This window comes from Giraffa tippelskirchi, chromosome 7 (assembly GCF_054371585.1).
Source record: "Giraffa tippelskirchi isolate mGirTip1 chromosome 7, T2T-mGirTip1v1.2.pri, whole genome shotgun sequence".
Classification (NCBI taxonomy): domain Eukaryota; kingdom Metazoa; phylum Chordata; class Mammalia; order Artiodactyla; family Giraffidae; genus Giraffa; species Giraffa tippelskirchi.
In genome coordinates, this window is record NC_137281.1 from 52,576,335 (window position 1) to 52,600,438 (window position 24,104).

The 24,104-nt window shown below is 56.8% G+C and overlaps 1 protein-coding gene across 1 annotated transcript in view; it reads right to left on the bottom strand.

The window, feature by feature from the left end:
* The window catches only part of CMIP (c-Maf inducing protein), a 205,276-nt gene extending 181,172 nt beyond the window's left edge, over positions 1 to 24,104 (bottom strand). The window contains exon 1 of the mRNA XM_081514173.1: positions 23,717 to 24,104. Coding sequence (XP_081370299.1) covers positions 23,717 to 24,013 — 297 coding nt within the window. The 5' untranslated portion in view covers positions 24,014 to 24,104. The remainder of the gene's footprint in view (positions 1 to 23,716) is intronic.

A 24,104-nucleotide genomic window follows, 5' to 3' on the forward strand; every position in this document is an offset into this window, starting at 1 on the left:
TATATGCGTGTGTGCGTATATAGGTCTGTGTATGTATATATATGCTGTGTACATGCGTGCGTGTATCTACACGTGTATATGCACATGCGTATGAACACCAATCGTTATGTTCCCCTTTCCTCCTCAAGAAAGGGCCTGCTTCTGTTACTGATCTTAGGAGTCTCAGGGCCACAGACAAGAAATGACACCAGAAAGTCAGGAATTGAGTTGACTTGAAAAGTTGTAGTTTGAACTTTGTGAAACCAATATTCAATCATTTCCAACACAAAGTCGCAGTTCCCTGCAGTCTTCCCAGGCTCCCTAGAGTACCCTGTGTGTGCAGTATTAGCAGGCGGGCAGAGGCCGAGGGGACAACACCCAGGCCAGAATCCCAGGGGGCCGGCCGGTCACTGCAGGGCAGCCCAGCTTATCTTCGGCACTTTCTCCAGACACTGCGAGGGGAAAAGAAAGCTGCTTTGAGATGAAACTTCTGAAACATCAACTCCGTGACCTGACGTCTGTGTGCAGATACCACAGCACACAGGACGAGAAACCCAGGGCAGAGGCCTGGAGCCCTGGCCTCTCAGCCAGCAGCCCGCACACGGAAGGCTCCCAACTCAAGCGGCCCCTCGAACCCGAAGGCAGCCCCGCAGCCTCCAGCAGGACCCGCATATGGGCACCCTGTCCAGAGGCGGGGCACAGGGAGCAGAGGCTTGAGGCCACTGTATTTATCTAACGCTTCTCAACATCATTGCTGGCATTGTTTTTTTTTTTTTCAAGTCTCCTCAAACTGAAACTGTCAAAAGTTGAGCCTGATAAATCTGAAGGCTGTAGAGGAAGTGGTTTGTCCTTCCTCTGGCTCATGACTTCTGCAAAAGATAACACACAGCTCTGGGTGAAATGTCAGCAAGGCCAGCACTCCCACCGGGGCTAAGCCTTGGTTTCCCTGCCCCCAACCGTCTCCGAGGGGTTTTCGGTTGACAGGGGGAGCTGCAGAAAGCCCTGCTCAATGCCATCCCCTCAAACGTGGTTCAGACTGGAGCCTCCACCTGGCGGCTCTCACACTCCCACTGTGGCCTGGGAGTAAAGGGTTGTTATCCCATTTTCCAAGCCAGACAACTAAGGGGTGAGGATGAGGCTGTAAATAACATGCTCAGTTTTAGCTCAAGGACTTGCCCAGGGTCACACACATGGCAGAGCTTGTCTCCAAAGCGCCAAGATACCTGCCCCGGGAAGCCGTCTCTGGCCCCTCCCTCCGGGGCACAGGAGTCAGACCCCTCCTCTTAGTCTTGGGGACAGGAGCGATAAGATTCTCTCTTTTTCACCGTTTACGTGCCACGCACAGCTCTAACTGGACGTGCACTGTTCTTAGCAAATCCTCTCTGATACCCAGAGGATTGGTACCGAGAGCCACCCCATTGTACCAACGAGAAATGAAAGCTCAGAAAGGTTAGGACACTTGCCCAAGGTCACACAGCTGGAGTCCAGGGGAGAACTCCGACCTGCTGCTCTGATCACTGGCCCCGGGGTTCCCTTCGCCCTGGAAAACTGATCCTGGCCTTTCAAATACCGGACAGTTCTCTCCACTGTCTTGGGTCTAGATGCTTGTGGCGCAGAGAGATCTCAAGGGCTGGCCCTGTGAGTCTCCCCACCAACGTCAAAGGTTCAGGGAGAAAGGCCACTTCCTCACTGGCAATGAATCGAGCCCCATCCCGGTCACCAGCTCAGCCTTTCCCAGGTTCTCAGGCCTAAGGATGACTGAGTCGGGGCAAAGAACGAGGTGAGGTCCCTGCAAGGCTGAGCACGAAGGAGCAAGATGTTCAGGGACATTCCAGAGACTAGGCTTCCATGTCCGAGTCCAAAGTCCTGAGCCCAGCACACGGACAGCTCGCCTGGGCCCACCCCGCTCACCACAGTCCTGGCACAAGGAGCATCTCCCTCTCCAGCTGGGCCAGCCCTGCCATGCCTCCAGGCCTGGAATGCTGCCCCTTGCCTCCTCCAACCAGCCAGAGCCAACTCCTTCTTTGATCAGCAGCTCTCTCCTCGGGGGACCCTGGTGCTTCCCCGGAACCCCCAGCACATGGGGCATTAGCTCCAACTGTCCTCAGCTCTCTTTCCTCGAGCTCTCTGTATTCCTGACCCTTGCCACCACACCTGGTATCCAGCAGGTGCTCCGTAAGTGCATGCTTCAGGCACGGACACCTAAGTGCCGAGCGAGAGCCCCCAGCACACAGGCAGGAGGATCTTCTCACGTGGTTCCCCCCTCCCTCATGTGGAAGGCTCCATCCCATGAGGAAAGGAGGTGCAGGGCTGGGGCTGCAAGCCGCCCTTCCGGGCTCAGCAGAGACCCGTGGCCCGAGTGGGAGAGGTGGGCGGGAGGGGAGGGGCGGGGCCCGCGGAGTGTACTTCAGCACCCACCCAGGAAGGAGGGGCCGCAGGGACCCACGCACCCCTCGCTCGCCTCCCCGCCCTCCCGGCATCTCGGACTCGAGAGCCGCTGTGCGGCCCCAGCGTGGACCTCACGGTCTTGTGGGGCAGGCCCAGGCCGGGGAACCCTCAGATTCGAAGAGGAGCAAAACAAGGAGCCCCAGAAAGCAAAGCCTCCTATGTCCGCTCTTTCCGGACCTGAACCAGGGTACAAGTGGTGCTCCCAAGGGGGCGGCATCCACACGGCAGGCATCTGGGGGGGCGTCCCTGTTGGAGTTGCGTTGTCCCCCACCCCCGTGCCACGCCTGCTCTGCAGGCGGGACCTGAGGCTGGACTCTCAGAGTCACTGAAGGGCTCACCCAGGACCCACGGTGAGGGGCCGTGTGGGTTTAGGACCGACGGCCACACTGGCTGGGCCCACGTGGGCCAGGGGGCACCCTGCGATCTCGCCAAGCACTGTGCCAGACAACCTGGAAACTTGCTCAATTTAGAAACCCTCTCTGCACCCAGGGAGACCCCTGTCCCCGCCCTGTGAGGATGGGGGTGCTTCCAAGGGCATTCTGGGGGCTTCTGCTTATTCTCCGGCATGCTGTGGTCATCCCGACCACCTAAACAGAGGGCCCTGGCCCCGACTGAGGCAAAGGAAAAGGGAAAGAGCCGGGCCCTGATGCAGAACTCCCAGCGCCGGCTTCCCCAGCCTGGTGAGGGCACAGGGCCCGTCAGGCTGGACCCTCTGTCCCGGCTCCCAGGGAGAAGGGCAGGCTGGACAGGGCGATTCAGCCTCAGCGCCCTGGAAAGTGAAGCTGTGTCGAGTCCAGCACACTCAATGCTCTTCTGGTTCCTCTGCTCTGGATGGGCTGGTTTTGCCATTTTAAAACCACACAGCTGGCAGCTTCATCCTGGGATCGCAGGTCCATGAGAAGAGCAGCTGCAAGCCGGGCACTGTGCACAGCGTGCCGTGGGCCGTGTACCCCAGGCCTTGTCACAGCCCAGGGAAGCAGACACACCACTATCTTTCCTACACAGACAAGACGACAGAGGCTCGCCAAGTGTAAGGGCATTGCCAAGGGCACTGCCAGCAGGAGGAGGAGCTGGGATTTGAACCCAGTAAAGTGCACACAACCCTGGCCTCAAGCAACCAAGAAACTGCTGGATAGGATTTATTTTTTTTTTTTAAAGATAAAGAAAAATGAAAGGGTAGGGGGGAGAAAAAAAGAAAAAGATGTGTTTTTCTTCTTCATGCTCAATGACTATCTGAAGTCACTGTGTTATTTTGCACACGGATGTCCCCTCCCTTGGAATGTAAGGTCCTTGAATGGGCCCCCCTTCAAGAGTGGGCCTTGGTTGGTCACCCCACACCCAGCCACTAGTCAGGCACTTGATACACGGGAGCCGCGTGGAAACACGTGTGCAGTGAGGGGACACGTGCAGAGGGAGTAAACGGGGCCGTGTGAACACAGCTTTGGGGGAGAGCATCCACAGCGGGGGGGGGGACACGAAGAGGGACGACTCGATGACTCGGCGTGACTTGGCGTGTAGTGTGCCAGGTGCAGGGTGCGGGCGGAAGGGTCCCCCCGAGAAGCCCCTCCTTTAGCTCCATGAGGCTCAGGTCAACAGGCTTGTCAGTTTCACCCACCCATTCATTCAGCCCCTTCTCTACTGAAAGGGAAGCACCACCAGGCGCTGGGCTGGGCGGACTGGCCGGGGGGCAGGTGACAGGAAGGGGAGCAGGTGAAGGCGGCCCAGCAGTCAGGCAGGAATGGGTCCCCCGAGAGGGGCTTCCTGGAGGGAGGGCACGTTCAGCTGTGGCAGGGGCTGGCCGGCGCCCCTCCCTGCTCCCCGTGCCTCACGCCGAGGCCTCCCCACCTCTGCATGAAGACCTACTCAGAGCACCGGAGACCGCAGATGCAGAGTAATCCCGTGTGGACAGAAAACACAGCACACGCCAAAGACCGACCTACCAAAAAAACGTGAATTATCATTCCTGGATGTTCTCAATTTGGGTTAAATTTTACTTTCTTCTCTTGTTTGACCGTATCGACTAATTATTCTACAGTGCACCTGAGTTCCCTTTGAAATGGGAGAGGTGGAGATGACCGTCCTTCAATAATAAAAGTCTACAACGAGGTATATAGACAAAAGAACTGCAATGAACCGCATCTTTCCATCTGGGATGAACAGTCAGAGGCCCAAGGACCCCTCCGTGGTCTGGCCTGGGCCTCCATCCTGTGTCCCTTTGCTGGGGAGGAGGAGGAGGTCTGGTTTGTTCTGCTTGGGGAAGGGGAAACTGAGTCCCTCTGGAGGTCAAGGCTACCCCCGACCCCCACCTCAGAAGAGAACCGTGTCTCTGATAAAGGTTTTGAAGTGAACAAAGTTTTTAAATTAAAAAAAAAAACCTGCAGTCAACAGCCCTAACCAACATTTGCCCCCATGTTCACAGCATCATCAATCATAGAACTAAAAGTTCATGGAAACAACCCAAGTGTCCATCAACAGATGAATGGATAAACAAAATATGGCCTACCGGTACGACGGAATACTATTCAGCCCTGAAAAGGAATGAAAATTTGATATATGTTACAATATGGGCAGGGGCTTCCCTGATAGCTCAGCTGGTAAAGAACCCACCTGCCAATGCAGGAGACATAAGAGACTTGGGATCGATCCCTGGGTTGGGAAGATCCCCTGGAGAAAGAAACAGCTACCCACTCCAGTATTCTTGCTGGGAAAATTCAATGGACAGAGGAGCCTGGCAGACTACAGTCCATGGGGTAAAGAGTTGGACACGACTGAGTGCGCGCACACACAACATGGGCAGACTTTGAAAACATGAAGCTAAGTGACACAAGGCAGACACAGGAGGACAAGTACCATGTGATCCCACTTCCGTGAGGTACCTAGAAGAGGCAAACCCACAAAGACAGAAAGTGGGATAGCGGCTGCCAGGAGCTGGGGGCGGGAAGGGGGAGTTATTGTTTAACAGGTACGGGGTTTATACTGAGGGTGATGAAGATCAGGGTACAGGTGGTGGTGATGGCACCAACTACCCCAACAAACGGCTAGAATGATAAATGGTGTGCATATTACACCACACACACACACACACACACACACACAACTCAGATGCCTAAATAAGACTGCGGCAGTACACTGTAACTAAAGCGAGAAAACCAGAAGCTGTGCTGGGGAAGGAATGGTGACCGGCAGCCTCTCTCCTGGGCCTCCGTTTGCCCAGCTGCAAAATGGAAGCACCAGCCTAGATGATCCCGCCAGACCAGACGTGGACTGAGTGACCACAGATCCGTTCCTTCCTGCAGTGACTCAGAGCTGATTCGAGGAAGATGCTGGCAGGTATCTGCCTCCAGGTCGTGACACCAACCCCCAAGATGCATCCCTTCCAGGTAAACGAGTATTGTACATCTACCAGGAACAACTCAGGCTGAGCCTGGCCACCCATCTGTCTGTCTGAGTGGCCACACCCAAGCCATGCCCCCAGAGCCCAGGCCTCACCTGCAAACAGGGAAACTGATGGGAAAGCTACCTCCTCTGCCCTCTGCTTTACACACCAGCCCTGGCTGCCAGGGAAGGTCATACAGGTGAGGCAGACAGAGCCCCAACTTCACCCCAGAGCTAGTTACTTAGAGAGGACTGGCCTGGCCAGTGGCTGGATGGCAGAGACGACCCCAGCCACACCTGAGCTCGGCAGGGAGGCAGCTGAGCTGGAGAAACAGAACTCTCCAGACCTTGCCTTGCTGTCCAACCGATGCCTACTCATTTTTCCTCAAGTGGAATCTTACCAGGGTGGAGACAGAAAGAACACTCAGAAAGTCCCTCGAGGTCACAGGAGAAGCGTGGGACTCAGGGAAAAACCCACAGACTCAGGCCAGCCGGACCCAGGTGTGACTCCCAGCCTACAGCTATGTGACCCCAGAGGCCAGGGGCTGTCCAGAGTCCTGTAACAGGGGGACACTACCCACCCGGGGGCGGGGCGTGCTGCAAGGGTTCAATCAGGTGCCCAAGCGCCTGGCACATAGTAGGTGCTCAAGAAATGGCAGATTCCATTGTTATGCCCAGCTGGGCAGTTGGTTCGGAACTCCCTACAAAATCTTCAGGGATGAGAGAGGCTTCCAGGCGCGCAGCACACTTCTAAAATCGAATCTGAGAGTCATAAAAAAAAACACAACCACATCCCACCCAAACTGCCAAATGTGGTGGGAGTAATGAAGCAAACAAGAGGGAAAGTTCAACTCTTCTCTCTGGCTTAAGAACACGCAAGTGCAAAATCGTGGCAAAGGAATCAGCCCGGCAAAATTCCAGGTCTGTATGTGAAATGCTCCCGTGGAACCTTCTCCCTCTAGTCACCTAAATCATGCTTCTCCAGGGCATGGCTACAGAGGGTACCCAGGTGGGGGGAAGCGGCATCGAAGAGTCAAAGACAATGAGGAAACCCATTACTGGGGTTCTTTTGCAAGCTACCAACCAAGGAAGACCCTGGCCTTCTCCTCACTCTGCAGGTCAGCCTGCCTGAAGTCCCCCGTATCCCGGGAAGGAGGCGTTAGAACTGCACCCCCCCTGCACCTGACAGAGGAACTCAGTCCCCTTCAGCTGAATCTGCCAGGCAACCTCCATCATATAAAAACACCAACCTCTCACAGCACAAAGGATCCATACTTCTGAGTCCAAATTCCAAAAGCAAGTGAATGCAAAATCCACTACAGCCTATTTGGACATCCTCCAGGCCTAGACTGTCAGGCTTACTCTTCTTTAGTTCTTGACCTCCAGGGGCTGGAGGTCATTCTGTCCCCAGCTCCGCAGGTCAGAGAGGTGAGGTGGCCCAAGGTCACTCTGTGCGCTGGGCGAGCTGACTGCAGGGCCACCACCTGCGATGCTGGCGGACTCGGCCTGTGCTTGACCACAGCGTGTCTGCAGGGATGCTGTCTGCCTTATCAGAGGGCAAAGAACTGTACTAAACCTTAAAATAAACATTTTAGGGGCAAGAAGTACCAACCTTGAAACTCCAGACTAGGATAAAAGAAAAAATGTTTTACCATAACCAAGAAGACTAAACACAGCTTTAACAAGCATACAAAGTGCTACGTGGACAAACCCACTGGCCTAGCTAAGAGTGGAACTCCAAATAAAAACCTTGACCTTTCATAATGAAACGTCCTTCTTTTGTCATTTACACGTTTATTTCTGGGCAAAGGGCCATTTCCTGCTAGTGGAGTGTCACAGGCCCCCTGGACTGGTTTATAACCTGAGGGGGGTCCATAAATCAATTCCTAAAAATGCCTATACTCTAGATGCCAAATTTTATGATCCTGTCTTCTTATCATTTTGCCTGAAGAAGGGTCCACAGCTTTCATCAGATTTCCAAGAGGAGGGTGTCCCTTTCTAAAGAGTCTAAAAGACCCAGTATCCTGGCACATCCATTCAGTCTCCCTGACCCAACCTACCTTGATACAAGGGCAAAAACGAAACTAGGAAGGAAAGAAAAACTACATTCCTTGTGATGCATAAACAGGCCAAGTTTAAGTGGAGGTGATGGAAGAGTTGTTAAAAAAAAAAATCATACCAGTACAATATCACAGGCTTCTAAGAAGTGAGGAGGAAGAAACCCAGCGTTACTTGAGTCAGGCCACAGAGGGCGGGGCCTCATCCTTGGGGCTGACACCACATGCCAGGACCAGAGCAGTCCCCATGCCACCAGCCCTCAATCAGCATCTGCAGGAGGCCGAGTTAACCCTCCGTGTCATTTATCCCCCACAACCCTGCGATGCGGGCACTATACTTTCCAGTTTCAAAGACCAGGCTCACGGAAGCCATGTGACCTGCCTCAAGTTGCAACCAGAAGCAGAAGTGGGATTTAAACCCAGATCCACACACTGCTATGCAAAACCCAGGTCCTTCCCCCAACTGCACTTTGTTTAGATGGCAGGCTTTTAACCCCAAGTCATCTCCCAGCGAGTCCCCTTTAGAGTGAGCTCCACAACCCCAGTGGCTCCCATGAGGGTCATTTAATTTCTCTGGGCCTTAGGTTCCAAATGTATGCAGTGGGACACTTGCTGCATGCCAACGACTGATTGGTACTGACTGTCTGTAGGTTTAAAGGGAAGGAGTGATTCTGTCAAGATCGATTAGCAATATCTACATGGGCAAAGCGATGAGGAGGGGCTACACGTGCGTCACATACATTTGCCATCCCAGAACTAGACAACCTGCAGGCTCGCTTTCAATTCTGGCTGCCTCTGATTTTAATTACAAAAATTTTTAAAGGGGGGAGGGATGGAAAAGGAAAGAACAGACTAACATTTTCCAACGTTGGCCATAGCTAAATTCAGCAAAGCCCAAACCGGCCGCCCAGCCAGTCCTGCGTGCTCCATGCACACAAGCCCCACCACATGAGAGGAAGTGGAAAACATCAGATCTGGTGCCTGCACACCCAACGAGACACCCCGTCCAAGCCAGGAGGAGTGCAGCTGTGGGCTTGCCTGGGTTGGCCTGGGCTGTAAAACACCTCATCAGTGAGCACAGTAACCTCGCAGGGAGTGCCTCTGGGGTTCAGACCCTGGCCCGACCTCGAGCCCATCCTGAGCTCCAGGCAAATTACTTCATCTCAGTCAACCTCAGTTTTCTCATCCTAGAAAAGCCTCGGAGGATTGTCATAAGGATTAAACACATCAGTGCATCAGGTTCTTAACAACAAGCTCGCAGTAAGTGGGCAAAGAGCCACTGCTATCACCACCACCACCACCATCATCACCATTTGTCTTTGAAGGGGGCATATTTTCAGGAAAAAAAGGTCTAACAGCAAAATAGTAACTTCTTTCCCCACGTTCAGCAGTATAGCCCATTTGGTTACTCTGAACTCTTTAAGGGGAGAGAGGCTCTGCAAACAGCTCCATCCTTCTGGAGCTGCTGGGGCCTCAGCCGGGGCCCTGGAAAGAAGCAGATGGCAGACACAAACTGGTGTCATCTGAAGAAACTGCGACCAAAGGACAACACACCAAGGTGTGGGCAGAGCACGGGGAAAGCGCGAGAGGGGGTGTTCTACCTGCGGTGACCCACTGTCCTGACTGGCTTGGGGCTGGGGCTTTCCCAGGACACAGGAAGCGAGTGGGAATGTGTGGGACAGTTCCGGTTGCCTAATTCCTGCCCTGCGGCCCGAAGGGACACGGAAAAGCAACAGCTACAGAAGCCGAGACGGGGGTGACACGACAGGGGCTGTGGCCGAGTGACGCTGCCTGCCGGCGGCAGCCCCAAGGACGAAGCTGAAGGGCTCACCTCCCTCCAGGGTCCCTACCGATGGGCCAGACCCACCTGGAGGCCGAGGGCACAGGAGCCCAGGGGTGCGGTGACACATGGAAGCATGCACGAAGGTGGAGCGTCAGCCCTGGGATGGCCGGGGCCACACCTCCCCTTTTAGAAGGCTCCACGGAGGCCCAGTGGGGACGCAGAGCTCCCAGGCCTCGACCAACAAGGAGAGGACCCAGTGCCCACTTCGAGACGGGCACGCTGGGAGGGAAGAACCAGATGCAAGCCCCATGAAGCCACTCAGCAAGGGGCTCAGTTCTCGGCAGGGTCCAAGGGAGGTGCCCCCTCCCCTGGTGGCAGGGTTATTACCGCCGACGGTGTTGGCGAGGCTGAGACCACACGGTGAGCCACCTCCAGAGACGAGGACCTCTGCGGGCTCTGTCTAAACCACGCCCTGGCATTGCAGACCCAAGTGGGGGCATCACAGGCGGGAAGCCGGGGTGCAGGGGTTATGATGTGTGCACAGGCGCGCTTCGCGGAAGCACCACGCGTGGCTTTCCCACTGGCAGGCTCAGCCTCAACGCCAACATTTAGGCCCTGTGCATGTGTCAGGGGCAATCTTGTTGAGAAAATAAAAGCGACTTTCATTTCTGTTTTTAAATCATATTTTCCAAGATCAAAATCTTATTTCCCAAGCACTGCTGCTGAAAGCTGAGGTGAAAACCACCAATAATAGCTTAATCCTCCCAACTGCCGGTTTCCATCTTGCCCGAGTTGGTGACGCGGCAGCTGGGGTTGAGTCCAGGACTGAGGTCCATTCCAGGTCCCAGGGTCCAAGGTCACAGGCACACCCTGGAGATTCTCCCGACAGCTCCGGGGTCACCAGACAGGGCTGGGGCTTCCCACAAAACCTGAGACCCATTCCGTCCCTTCTTGGCCTGCGATGTCTGGAGTCTCTCACATCAGGCAACTGGATCCCGCCAGAAGCCGGCACTGACGTCGCCGGGTGTTGCTGGACGAGACCCCTGCCTTCAGAAAGTTCACGGTCAAACAGAAGCAGGAGCGCGGCGGGCAGAGCAGCGACAGGCTCGAGCTGGTGGGGACGATGCACGGGTGTCTGCTGAGCACTGGTCCCTGCGTGACACCACCTGGCACTTGCCATGCATGCACCGTGTCCCTTCATTCTTCAGAGGACCCCGGGGGGCAGCCCCCCTTAGCCCCAGCTTACAGACGAGAAAACTGAAGGCTGCATCATGCCAGTGCTCCTGTGGCCTAATTAAGAAGCATCTGGATCCAAAATCACTGGGCAGCAGTTGTAGACAATGCACGTCCCCATCAGGGAAGGCCGGACCCGGGAAACAGGGTCTTTGTCTCTACCGCTTCCCTGGGGTTCTGCTCTGCAGCGGGCGCCCCTTCAATCAGGACCCGCCGTGAATGCCGAGCGGGGCATGCCTGACACGGGACCACCAGGCTGGGCCGAGACCACCTGGCTGGGTGCTGAGACCCACCAGCACTCGGCTGTCCCAGCCCGGAGGACACCCTGCTCACCACTAGGGCATCGGAAGGGCCCCAGACTGCTGCCCTTCACAACAGTCTCTGGCCGGAGACCCTCACCCCGTCACTGCACCTGCCAGCAGGACCCACAAGGACTCCAGAAGCTTCCTCTGGGTATCCTTGCTGGTGGTGTGGTCACTCGGCTCCAAAGAGCAGGGGAACCAAAAGCACAGCCGTGGATGGGGCTTGATTCAAGCACCGGAGGCCTTTACAGAAGAGCCACAGAGCCGGCCGCCCACCGTGCCCTCCTCTCTGTGCCCCATCCCCCTAAAACACACTTTAGACAAGATTCAAGAAGCGAGTCTCAAAGTTGTTTTCCTCACACCAAAACTTTCTAATGCTAATTTTCTCTTCTTTTTTATTGGCATGATGCAATTACCCTTCCAACAACCCAGATCTCTGAAGTCCTGAGTCATCAGGCGAAGGCAGGGACGGGGTGGGGGGGCCCCCAGCAGGGATCAAAGGTGTGGGGAGCTCAGGATTTCCTTCCGGGGGCCCTCGGCTCTTGGCCCTGTGCCACAGACGCCGGGGTCAGGGCTCCTGCAGCCCCGCACAGCTAGCTCTTGGTTCCCACAGTGTACCAGGTTCCAGAGGGGCAAGGTGACTGCAGATGGGAGCGCAGGCTCCCAGCTCCACCAGGGGCCAGCCTGCAGCCGGGGCCGCTCCTCATGTGGTACCTCTTGAGGCAGACGGGGCCTCCACCAAGTCACCACAGCGTTCTCAATCTGCCGTGTGTGCCCCCAGCATCTGCGGGCGTCAGGGGCTGTTCCAACTATGGGGAGCAGAGCTCTGGCATCTAGTGGGCCGGGGCCAGGCGCGCAGCTCAACATCCACAAAGCCCAGGACAGTCCCCACCAGCAAGCAGGATCTGGGCCCCAAGACCCAAGGGGCCAGAGTGGACACACTCTGAGCCTGTGCACGAGAATGGCTCAGCACCTGTGACTAAGGAGGCCTGGCCCAGCTCGCGTTGCACACGGCCATGTGTCACACAGCCTCATCCAGAGGACAGCAGAGATGCTTCTACCCCAAAGTGTCCACCTGGGTGGTTTCTGGGGGGCGGGATTACGGGACAATCGTTTCCTTCTGTATTTTGTAAGATCATCGTCGTCCCCGTGGGATTATTTTTGTTTTATTTTACAAGTGCGGAGGCGAACAGCTGACAGAGAAGATAGGCGGGCATAGACGCCGTCATCCCCCAGCTGGGGAAGCACCAGGCCAAGCTTCCCCTCACTCCACCAGCGGTCAGGGAAGGCTCCAGGGGCCGAGCCGGAGCCCCAAGGGTTGGGGGAGCCCAGCCATGCTCCACGGTGGGCTCTGGACCCCAGGTTTGCCACCACCGAACCATCAAACTCAGCTCCAGGGGATAGGCCATCTCAGGTGAGGAAACAGGCTCTGAGAGGTTGAGTTCACGATCCCAACACCTTACCAGGGGCAGGTGAGAAGCAAACCTCCACAGTCTACAGGGAGATGGCCAAACCACCCAGGGTGAGACACTCGCTCAGACCCCACCCTCCCCCACTTCCACAGGCACCACCCACCTCGCACAGCCTTGACCACCCTGGGTCTTTCTCAGCCTCTGCTCCTGAGCCCTGCTCACCATCGCACACAGTTATTCTCTGGAGCCAGATGCCCTGGAGGCAAATTCCAGCTCCACCACCACTAGCTGGGTGAACAGTGACCTCATCTCTCTAGGACCCAGTCTGACCATCTGCAAAATGAGCACAATGAAGGCAGCATCTCACAGGGGCATCGGGAAGTTTAAACAAGCTCATCTACATCTGACCCAGCAATTCAATGCTCACAGCAGCACTGTTTACAACAGCCACGACATGGAAGTGACCCAGGTGCCCCTCAACAGACAAACATAATGAAAACGTGATATACACACGTGATGGAATATTACTCAGCCATAAAAAAGAATGAAATTCTGGCATTTGCAGCAACAGGATTGGACCTAGAGAATATTATGCTTAGTGGAATAAATCAGAGAAAGATAAACACTGTATGATGTCACTTATGTGTGGAATCTGAAAAACAGCACAAACGAATGCATACAGCCAAACAGGTATAGACTCACACACGTGTTAAACCAAACCAGTGGTTACCAGTGGGGAAAGGGTAGGGGTGAGGGACAAGATAGGGGTATGAACTACTGTGTATAAAATAGATAAGCAACAAGGACATGCTGTACAGCACAGGGAATTATAGCCATTATCTTATAACGTTTAACTGAGCAAAAGCTGTAAAAATATTGGATCACTATACCTGATACGCTTGAAACTAATATAATGCTGTGAATTGAGTATACTACAATAAAAAAAAGAAAAAGAGAAGCGCTTGTGTACATGAAGGGCTCAGCACAGAGGTGGGGTGAGCGCCAGCTGTGGATCTTACTGCCCTGCAGGCATTGTGCTGTGGAGGAAGGAGCCCGTGGCTGCGTAGCCAGGCCGTCTGGGTCCCAGTGTGTTGCCTGAGGCTCTCAGGGCCTCGGTTTCCCCACGTGTAAACAGGCGCCTTGGGGGCTGGTTTAAACGCGCAGACACACCAAGGGTTCAGCACCACTACTGGCCTGCAGTCCACTCCGCCCCAGGAGCCCTGGGCCGTCTGCCCCCGGAGGCCCACCTTGCTGGGACCCCCAAGCGCAGGAGTCACCATATGGCAGGGACGGGTCAAGCTCTCCCATTTTCCCAGCCCCAAGGCAGGTCGCAGGGTCAGGAAACACAAACCAGCGGGAGCAGCAGACAGACGTCAGAGAGGCGCTGTTCCTCTTTCCAGCGAGCAGCCCTGCCCCCACTGCCGCCCGGCCCGCTGACCCAAGGGTCCACGACGGCCCCCAGGGGCCACCATGGCTGCCCGCCCTCAGCTGGATGGGACCCCCTTCCCGAGCACCCCAGGGCCAGGCTGGGCCTTCCCCCCAGGCCTCCGGGAAGGAAGCTTCCAGAAGGGGAGCCCTGGGAGCCATAATGCCCCATGGAGGGCCCAGGCCCAGGATCTGGAAAGCCCCCTGGGGGCTGCAGGCCAGGAAGCGCAGGCCTGTGTCCAGCCCTGGGTGGGGCAACTGCAGGGCACGCGTTACCCTTCACTGGAGGCGACGGAGACAGGCAGGGTTATGGGGACTCGGACTGTGGAGGTCTTCCCCCGCCCCGCTCACAGAGGGCCCACCTGCACCAGCTCCTTCGCTCCTTCCTTCACTCGGTCATCCACTCATTCAGCCACAGAGCATCTGCTCAGAGACCCGGCCCCAGGGACCCCTTCTGTGAAAAGGAGGAATGGCAGCAGCATGGGGTGCTGTGGGGGTCACGGCAGTGTCCACCCAGCCCAGCTCCTGGCAAGTGAACCCCGGGCGGTGATTGCGGTCCGGCGGTCGCTGCTGGGACTGAAGCCTGGCCTGGTGACACAGACCCCTGCTCTACCTAAACTCCTACTCAGGGGCACCCCGGGCCCTCAGTCGGGGGCTGCCCCCCACCCAACGTCATGATCCAGGCCCTCCTGGCCCACCCGCGCCCCAGTGAGTACCCCCATGCTGGGAAGCAACTCTGCCTGTCCTTATCTCCACATGCTCTCACACTGCCCACTGCCTGGGGAGGACAGCGCAGTGTCCCCAACGTGCCCCCACGGCTCCAGCCCCTCTGCCCAGACCCAGCCCCTACCCCCTTCTCTGCCAGCTCCCAATCCCACTTCTGTCCATCAAGATGAGTCTCTGCTATGAAGTCCTTCATGAAACCGCCTGGCCTCCAGCAATACCTCTTCCTGCATCCAAACAGCGGGACGAGGCACAAATTTCTCTGAGGAGGTGTGCTCCTATAGTGCCCCCTCATTTGAAGTGCACCCCAATCTCGCTATGAGTCTTTGGGGGAGCAAAGGGTGTATCTGACTTTGTACATGCAGTACCAGGGAACATGCACCTCATCCGCCCAGCACCTAGGGGGTACCTACCTGCTCCCAAGGGCAGGACCTTCTGCACACACAGTAGCTGGTACTCCATCCAAAAACCTAGTACCTGGCGCTTACTCTGTGCAAATACTTGGCATTCACGTTCCAACACCAGTTCCCTGAACTCATTTGACAAATTCGCAAAGGGATGTCTGCCAAACACGAAACTGATAAGCCCACTGATTCCCAACTGAGATGCTTCTGCAAGAGGCTGAAGTCACTGTGGACCTTCAACAGACGCACGACAGACAAGCACTCTCAGGTGTGGCACAGACCCGCCTTTGCCTCGCAACTCCGCCTCTCCCCGGTTCTCCCTGCTTGAGTCTCCATTGCAGCATCTGTAAAATGGGAAGAGTTAACACCTGCCCCGCACGGTTGTTCGGAAAACTAATTGAGCATGGTGCCTGGTGCTCAGCGGACGGACAGTAAGCCTCACAGTAATCATGAGTGTACTGCTCCAGCCCGTGCAATAGGTTCACCTACCCCGTTTTATTCCCCACCAGAGAGCAGACTGCAGACTTTCCTGACCGGCCCCCACACTCAAACCCAGGAGCCAGACAAGACCAGGCCGTGTGGATTTCCCTTCCAGGGCAGCAGCTCCGCTCCAGGTGCCCTGGAGACCCCCGGACCACTGTCGAGTCTCAGAGGCCCCGGGGCGGGAGTCGCCATCGATCCCGGGGCTCCTGTCTCCCACATGTGACGAATTCTGCTCCCCAGCCTCCCCCGCCCTCTGGGGTTGCTCTGTGACTGAGCTGTGGCCCACAGAGCGGCCAGACTCACAGACCAAACCTCCACGCAGCGCTCGCGCCCTCTCCCCAGCCCACACTCCATGAGGCCCTGGACGGGGCAGAAACCCCCCACTGGCCCAGGACAGGAGCCAGAAGGGACCCGTGCTGCGAGAAGCACAGGCTGGCTCTCCCCCACCCCCCACAGCGCCCCAGCCCGTCCACAGGGAGGCCACGCCGCAGGCTGAGCCTCACGCAGGCACGCAGAGGAAAGCAGACTCACCTGGGCTGGACAGCGAGCCGAGAGAGGCAGCAGACTGGCCGGGTGGCAGTCTGGGCTCTCCCCAGGCTGTGCGCTCCTACCTGCAGCTCTCCCGGGCCTCAAAGAGCTGGGGACCAGCCCAGGACCCCAGGAAACGCGCCAGGGCCGTCTCCTCTCCCCTGATGACCCCAGCCCCAGGAGCCTCTGCTGCCCTGCTCCACGGAGTCCCGCCAGAGACTGGAGAATCTGGCCCTTCTCCTTCCCTCAGAAAGGAGTTTGCGCAGCCTCGTCTGTGCACACACTCTCCTGGTCACATCGTTTCTGACAGCAAGCTGAGAGCAGGAGAACCAACGACAAAGGCAGGCGGCAGCAGCCTGGGGTGCTGGGAGGCAGGAGCCCCGGGGGGGGGGTTCCAGCCCAGCTGCTGAGTCAAGTGCAAGGGTCTTTGGGCAACACGCTGGCCCTCAGCGCTTACTCAAAGGAAAAAAGCCTGAGGCGAATTCAACGATTAGTTGGTTCTAGACCTGAGAACCTTTGTTAATGCAGTATGGACAAAGGGAGCTGGTTTTGAAGAGTGTGGCTGGGTTTTGTGCTGAATAATTTAAGAGTCTCTTAGAGCACTGCCATTCTCCACTAAGGGAGGGAGCCGGTTAAATAAAACACATACACCCTAGAACTGCTAGAAACGAAGGAAGGAGCTCCAGGGGACAGGGAGCTGCCGGTGTGCCCCGCAGGAGCCCGTCCTGGGCGCTCAGGCATTTTTTTTTTTTAATAGATGACAGCAGCTCTTGGAAGGCAGGAGTGACGACAACTGAGAGAGCATTTACTGAGATGCGGGCACTTCACTGTGTGATGGCCAAGCTGGGCCAGCCTCAGGGCCTTTGCATTTGCAGGCCTCTCTGTCAGGAATGCTCTCCCCGCACAGCTCACCCACCTGCTGCTCTGTTTTCTCAGGGGCTGGACAGACTTTACACTTCCTTCCTCAGTGGTTCCTTGTCTGTCCCCCACCCCACCAACACACGCTCCAGGAGGGCAGGGACTGGTTCTCCTCAAAGTGCCTACAAACAGTGATATTTATCTGCTAAATGAACTGCCAAGCCTTCATTCACCTAACCCTGACATCATGCTAAAAGGAAGTCCCCATAATGTGAATTTCACAGATAATGTGAGAGGGGAGGCGGCCTGCCCAGGGTCACCCACCAGCCAGGACACTGCCGGGGCCAGACTCAAGCCCGCCGGTCGGACCCCTCTGCTGGATCTGGCTGCTCCCCTCCACCCACCCCACCAACACCCCAGACAGCGGGATGTGGCAGGTATAAAAGCTTACTGGACATTCAATTTCAGCACAACCACCCATTTCCGCAACAAAAAATACGTTCTCTGTGATCCCCTCAGTCTCAACAGACACGAAAACCACCCGCATACACACACACACACACACACGTGCACGTGCGTGTGTGTCTCATCACCTTTCATAGGGCCCTGCTGTTATCAGCCAAGCTTTCAGCCTAACGCGGCCTCCTTCTGCGCCCCACTGAACACGCTGGGTGCCTTGTCACCAGGGCCACAGCAGGGAAGAGACACTGTCACTTCCTCCTTTTCTCCACTGCGGGGCCGAGCAGCCTGGCCTCCATCCTGGGGAAGCAGGAAGCCGGGGGACAACAACGATGCTCTCAGGTGGAGCAGGAAACAGCCGCCCTGGCCACACAGACCCTTGTCCTCAGGGCGGAGGTCAGCGGCTCCTGCTGGGGCCGGGCGGCCAGACCCTCAGGAGGCTCGCTGGCCGGTGACAGTGAGCCAGACCCAGGCGTGACTCCAGACAGCGATGACCCCCATGGGAGGTCAGCGCACCCTCACAAAGCACTGTGGGCCTGAATATTTTACCACTCGCCAGAAAAGCAGGCAAAGAGCACTCAAACGATAAAAACAGAGCAACTCCGCTCCATAAAAATGACAAGTGTCTGGCTGGAAACAGCGGAAGCCTGGGACTAAGCTAAGTGTCCAGTGGCAAGGGACGGTCTACTGACACCATTACACTGCCCCTCTGCCATGCCGCAGGCAGGAGCAGCTCGGCTGGCACGGGGTCTGCACAGAACGACCGACAGAGAGTACACCGCCCAGCCAGGAACGGCAGCACAGGACCCTGTGAAGACGCCCCGAACGCTCCGCAAGGACGCAGGGACGGCCTGCGAGAACTGGGGACTGCAGGGACGCATCACCTTCCCCAGATGCCCTGCTGTACCATCTGAAGGTACTCGACGTGGGTATTAGTATTTCAGTTTTCAGAAAGAAAAAAGGGGGGGGGGGGGATTCTGTATTTTAAAAAAAAAAACTAAGACCTCAACACCCCTTGAGGAATTGTTCTCAAACTGCTTCCAACAATTTCTCTTCCTTCATACATCCCCGATCCACTAAATACCCCTAAGTCTCCCAAACACACCGCTCGTCCCTGGAGACTTTCCTCTGGACTCGGCCTGTTTTTAAACAGCGGTCGTCCCCTGCATCGATCCAGGGTTTCATGACACTCTCTCAGGGTAACAAAGAGAACCCCAAGGGGATCACGGGCCCCTTGTCACACCCCTACTGCGCGCTGGCCATCCTGCCAGGCGCCAACGTGAGCAATCTCCAGTACTCACAGGAACCCTGGAAATGAGCGAGGATCATCCCCTCTTCTGGGGGAAAGCAAAGCCCAGCGAGGGAAAGCAACGCCCAGCGAGGGAAAGCAACGTCCCCAAAGTCACACAGCCAGGAAGTTTACAAGCCAGACCCTGAGCAAACCCTTCTGTGCTGCTCCACACTGGAGACGCCTGAACCACTAGGCTGCCTTACAGAATCTCATTTAAGCCTTTCATCTAAGGCGTAACTTGACCATGTCTGGAGGTCCATTCTACCAAACTACCAAGTGGGTACCACGCTCACGGGCCAAGCTGAAGCCAGCAATGAGGTACCCTCGGGGAGCTTCAGTTTTTCAGGGTGACTTGGCAGCCGGGGTCCCCAAGCCTGGCCAAATGCAGTGCCCCACAAATGCCCTTTCCCACTGCTAGGTGAGTCAGCGGGCACCCCGGTTGGCACAGAGGAGTGGGCAGGCCAGGCATGGCCACCCGTGGGCACGGAGCCCACGCTGGCTCGGTAGCAGAGCCCAGTTGTGAGCGGCAGGCTTGACATCTTCAACCTGGACCAGCGCAATTTTGCCTGTGGCCAGAAAGGGCACCTCAGATTGCACCAGGTGAGTGGCAGCATCAAAACTACTCCCTCCTGAAAGCGCACTTATTTATTACAGCCTGGGGAAGAAGACCACCTGTGCTGTTTACAGAGAATTCAGATTTTCTCCTCTCTGTCTCTGCTCCTCCCCTCTACCCCCCTCCAATCAGACAAGTTACCTGGGAAACAAATTTGATATACTCCAAAATCTTATGACAAATGGCACTGAAAGAAGAAAGAAGAATTCTCTGTGTTTACTCACGCCACAAAAAGCATCACACAAATCAAAGGCTGGGATAGGCACAGGGAGGAGATGCAAGTGACAGAAGCGGAGAAACGAACACACGTGTGCATGCACACGCAGGCAAGTTCCCACAGGACTTGGGACTTACTCAGGAGGACATGGATTTTAACTCCCAAGAGAAACCACCATCCGGATGAACCTGGCACTCAACACCCAGTAGGTGCTTAGGAAGCGTGAGTCCAAGCTCAGAAGGTCAGGCCCCAAAAAAAACATCAGGCCAAAGAAACCAACGAAAACTGAAGGGACTCCTCTGTTCCCTTTCACAGCAAAAAGCCCAGAGACATTTCAGTCAAAGTAGCAGAATGGCTGAGAATTTAAAAACAAGTCTCATTGATGAATCGAGGCTTAAGAATAAAGGAGGCCACTGTTAACCTGTGTTCTGACCCCTCTTTGGTCAGACTAGACCACCTCCCCCAATTCTAGACCACCTCCCCCAATTCTGTGATGCCACATGCTACATGTTATTAAAAAAAAAAAAAAAGGTAGAATAAAGGGTTAGCAGCTGATCCGCACTTCTCTGGTGCAGAGGAGACAAAGCCCAGGGACAAAGCCCTCTTCCCGGGGACAAACATGCCTAGCAGGTGATCAAATTCACCCCAGGCAAGACAATAGCAAAATGGATTCTGGTCCCTCAGACCTGAATCCTGTCTGCTTCTGCAGGACTCCTGGCCTTTGGCTACCACCGACGCCGTGGTCAGCAGCCACGAGGCCCAGGGAGGCGGGGGACTGAGAAGTCCGGACATGAAACGGCAAGGAGGCGCCATGTCTGGGCCACAGCCTGGGCAGATGGGCCCTTCTCCCGCAAGGTGCCGTCATGTGTACCCCAGGGAGGGGCAGGCACCTCGCAACCACCCCCACCCACCCCCCATGGCAGCCAGCCGGGTCACTGTCGCCTTTGTGTTTCCTTCTTTGTTTATGAGTCTCCAGATCCAAAGTCTCCTGCACACAGTGCATCAGGCCTGGTGCTGTCACCGGCCATGTCAGGCACACTGTTGACTCTGCAAGGATTTAATCAGTAACCGGCCCAGCAGATAGGCACGGGGGCAAGCTCCAACCTGACCCCACTGAAGGCAAAGTTTACAGCCGGGCCAGGAGAGGAGGCTGCCACCCTCCACCCCATCCTCCACCACCCTCCCAGGGGGCCCCAGGTTGAGCCCACCTCCCCAGCAGGGAATGGAGAGAGGGCTGTCCACCTGGGGGGTGGGGGGCACCCGGCTGGAGCTGCCCGCCAGGTGGGACTGACAGCCTGGACACCTCCCCCCTGCCTGAGACAGCTGTGGTCCTGGACGCCTGGTCTGTATCTCTGACCACAATCCAGCTAATTGGATCGCGTAGACAGACTACAAAGAGGGTTTGGGCAAAGAGTGTATTTGGTTTGTTTATTGGTTTGAATCCAGATCAATCACTCTGAGTCTTGTGCCTGAAGCCCACACAGTTAACCAGATAATTACCAGATGGTTCTGAAAGGAGCTGTGTAGATGGCTTAATGAAAAGACGATGTACATTTTATGGAAGGCTATGACCGATATGAAGCGCTGCCACACGGGTAGCTCAAGGCTGGGCTGCACGGGGCTTTCCGCCGTAGTGAACTACACTCAAGTTCACCTTTGTTTCATTTGGGCTAACGTTTCTCAATCGAGGGCTTGGGCCGCACTCTAAAACGCAGACAGATTACATAACGCCCGGGGCCTCAGGGAAACCCCTTGGGCTGCTTTCCTTCCCTGGAGCCTGGACACCACCATCGGCCAGGTGTCTCGTGATGGGATAAGGTGCCCAGGGACAGTGTCAACCCCACCTCTGCCCTGGAGGCCGCCACCACGGCCAGGCCTGCCTCAGCGGGCCCTGGCACACAGAGACCCATGCACCCCACTGGAGCCCACCATGGCCAAAGTTAGGGACAACCCCTCCCCTGCCAGCAGGGCCTGCTGTCAGGGGAAGAAGGGGGGCAGCCCATGGCACACCGGCCCAGAGTTTCCCCCTGCATGTTTCCCAACGCCAGGCTCTGCTGAGACGCATCTGGCCCTTGGCCCCAAGGCCCAGAAAATCACGGCTCTTCTCTGGAGGGGCCTGGGCAGGGGAGGGTACCACCCACCCCAGCTGGGGAAGAGGGTGCGGGGGGCGGGCAGGGGGAGGCCTGGCTGCATGAGAAGCCCAGTGTGAGTGGCTTCACCCTCCCCTCCTCCCCTCTCTCTCCAAAACACACCTCTTGAGCAATCAGAGGTAAACTGGGGGAGGGCAGGGAGGGGGAGAGCTGCCCAAATTGGCTCCCCCCAACCACGGGCAGCACAGCACTCGGCTTCCCCCAAGGGGGCACAGGAGCTGGGCCCCTCCTTCCCTCGGAGGGCCACTGTGCCTCCCAGCTGCTTTCTCCTCCCCAGCTCCCTTTCATGTTAAGGGGTGGCAGAACGAAAGATAAAAGTCCCCCACTCTGACCACCCCCCCAGCCACGGGGAAATTCTGAAACCAGATTCGGAGGCTGCGGCTCCCAAGCAGGGGACCACTGAGGGCTGAATCTGAAACGCTGCGTGCTGGCGGGTTTTCCGAGGCTCCCCCTCCGTCAAATGAAAAGCCAAATGCCGCGGCCTGGGGGCTCTGGACGGGGTTCGAGAACCTGCGCGAGCCTGAAGCTGGGGCTGGAAGGCTTCACGGCAACCCAGGATCCTCCCCGAGAAGGCGGTCATTGCAGATTGCACCAGCGTGCCCACAGGAAAGAAAAAAATAGGTGTTCTGAGCACGTCGGACCCAAAATTCAGAATAAGAGTCCTCGTGTGTTTCAATGCTCTCGGGAGGTGTGGGGGGGGGGGCTGTTTCGAGGAGTACGGTTTCTTCTGCTAACTTTTCCCCCATCCCCATTCTTTGGAGCATGTGTCATGGCCTGTGACACACTGCCAAGGGAACATGGACGCCGGGGGGATGTCTGCACACGCTACACGTCTGTGACATGTCGTGTAAGCGACACCCTGCTTCCTGGCTGGGTTTTCTTGGCACAGGTGTGGGCAGGCATTGGATTCAGCACACCCCCACCGCCCCGCGGGCTTAGTAAACAGGATCACGGCTGCCCCAGGAAGACTGCATTCTGGGGAAGACCTGCCACCTCTCCAGAGAGGATGGGACACCCCCCACCAAACACCACCCTGCACCCAGCAAGGCTGGGGCCCAAGCAGAGCTGGTGCTTTAAACTGTCCTTGTTTCAAAACACAAAGCATCCTGTTCACCTCCTACCCGCTACCCTCCCCCGCAGCGACCCCACCACAGCCCTCTCTTTCCACCTTGCAGATTTGATTTCAGAAACCGATCCCCGACTTCCTTCCCTCTCATCAGGGTGACCCAGTCCCAACCATACATTTTAAAACAATAACCTAAATACAACCTCCAGCAACAAAATACACGTACAAAATACTACACAGACAATGCAACACCAGAGCCCCACAAGCCAGCTTCCGCACTGGAACTTGACCGCCCTCGGTGGGGAGGAGATAACCCAGGACCCCCGCCCCCTCCCCCTCCACTTCCACTCTCCCCCGTGTTGCCAACGAGGTTTTTTGTTTTTTGTTTTTTTCAGAAAAGGAAGCACCCAGTTTTGCCTGCCAGCCCGGGCAGGAAAAAGACGGGTAGAGCAAAGAAAGGAACTGGCTTCTGGAAATTTTTTGGGGTTTGGGGTTTTGAGGTTGTTGGGGCTTTTTTTTTTTTTAATTGTTTTGTTTTCCCCTCCGGCGCAGATCCAGATGTGCCTTCAGAAAAGGAACCCTCACCACCATCGGGATCCAGCCTCGGGTCTATCCCAAGGTCCCAGCCGTAAGGAACACAAGCGCTGGGCCTGGAGGTGCCCGAATGTTCAGTCTGGGGACAGGGCCAGATCCTCTCCAAAATTCCAGGGTCTCCCCGGGCCCGCCGGAATCCACAATGCAGCCGGGAGCTCAGGCCGGGGAAAGGGGTGCTCGGTTCTCCCAGCGCCCCCCACCCCCGGCGCCGAGCAGGCCCCGAGCTCCAGGTGCAGCGGCCGGTGGGAGGGGGCGCCTCCCGGGCCCCGAGGGGAGGCGCGGGGGTGCGGGCGCGCCGACGCGCAGAGCGACTCACCGTGGCGGACGCCAGGCTGTTGTCGGCCAGCGTTAGGTGGTGCGGCTCCCAGCGCCTCAGGAATTTCGAGGTGAGGATCTTGCTGAGAAAGGTCCGCGGGTGCCGGATGACACAGACCTGGATGTCGCCCTCCTGCAGCAGCTTGTACCTCATCCCGTTGCACAGCAGCAGGGCCCGGCGGCAGGGCACGGCGCCCATCTTCGTGCCCTCGGGGGCCGGCACGTCGCCCCCCAGCAGCGGCTTGGTCTCCTCGATCTGCCGAGGGTCGCCGCCGCCCGAGCTGCTGGTCAGATCCATGGCCGGGCCGGAGGGGAGTGGGGAGAGGGGCTGGCCCGGGCTGCCGGGGCGGCGGGGCCCCCCGGGCGGCGGCCCGCACCCCCCCAGCCCC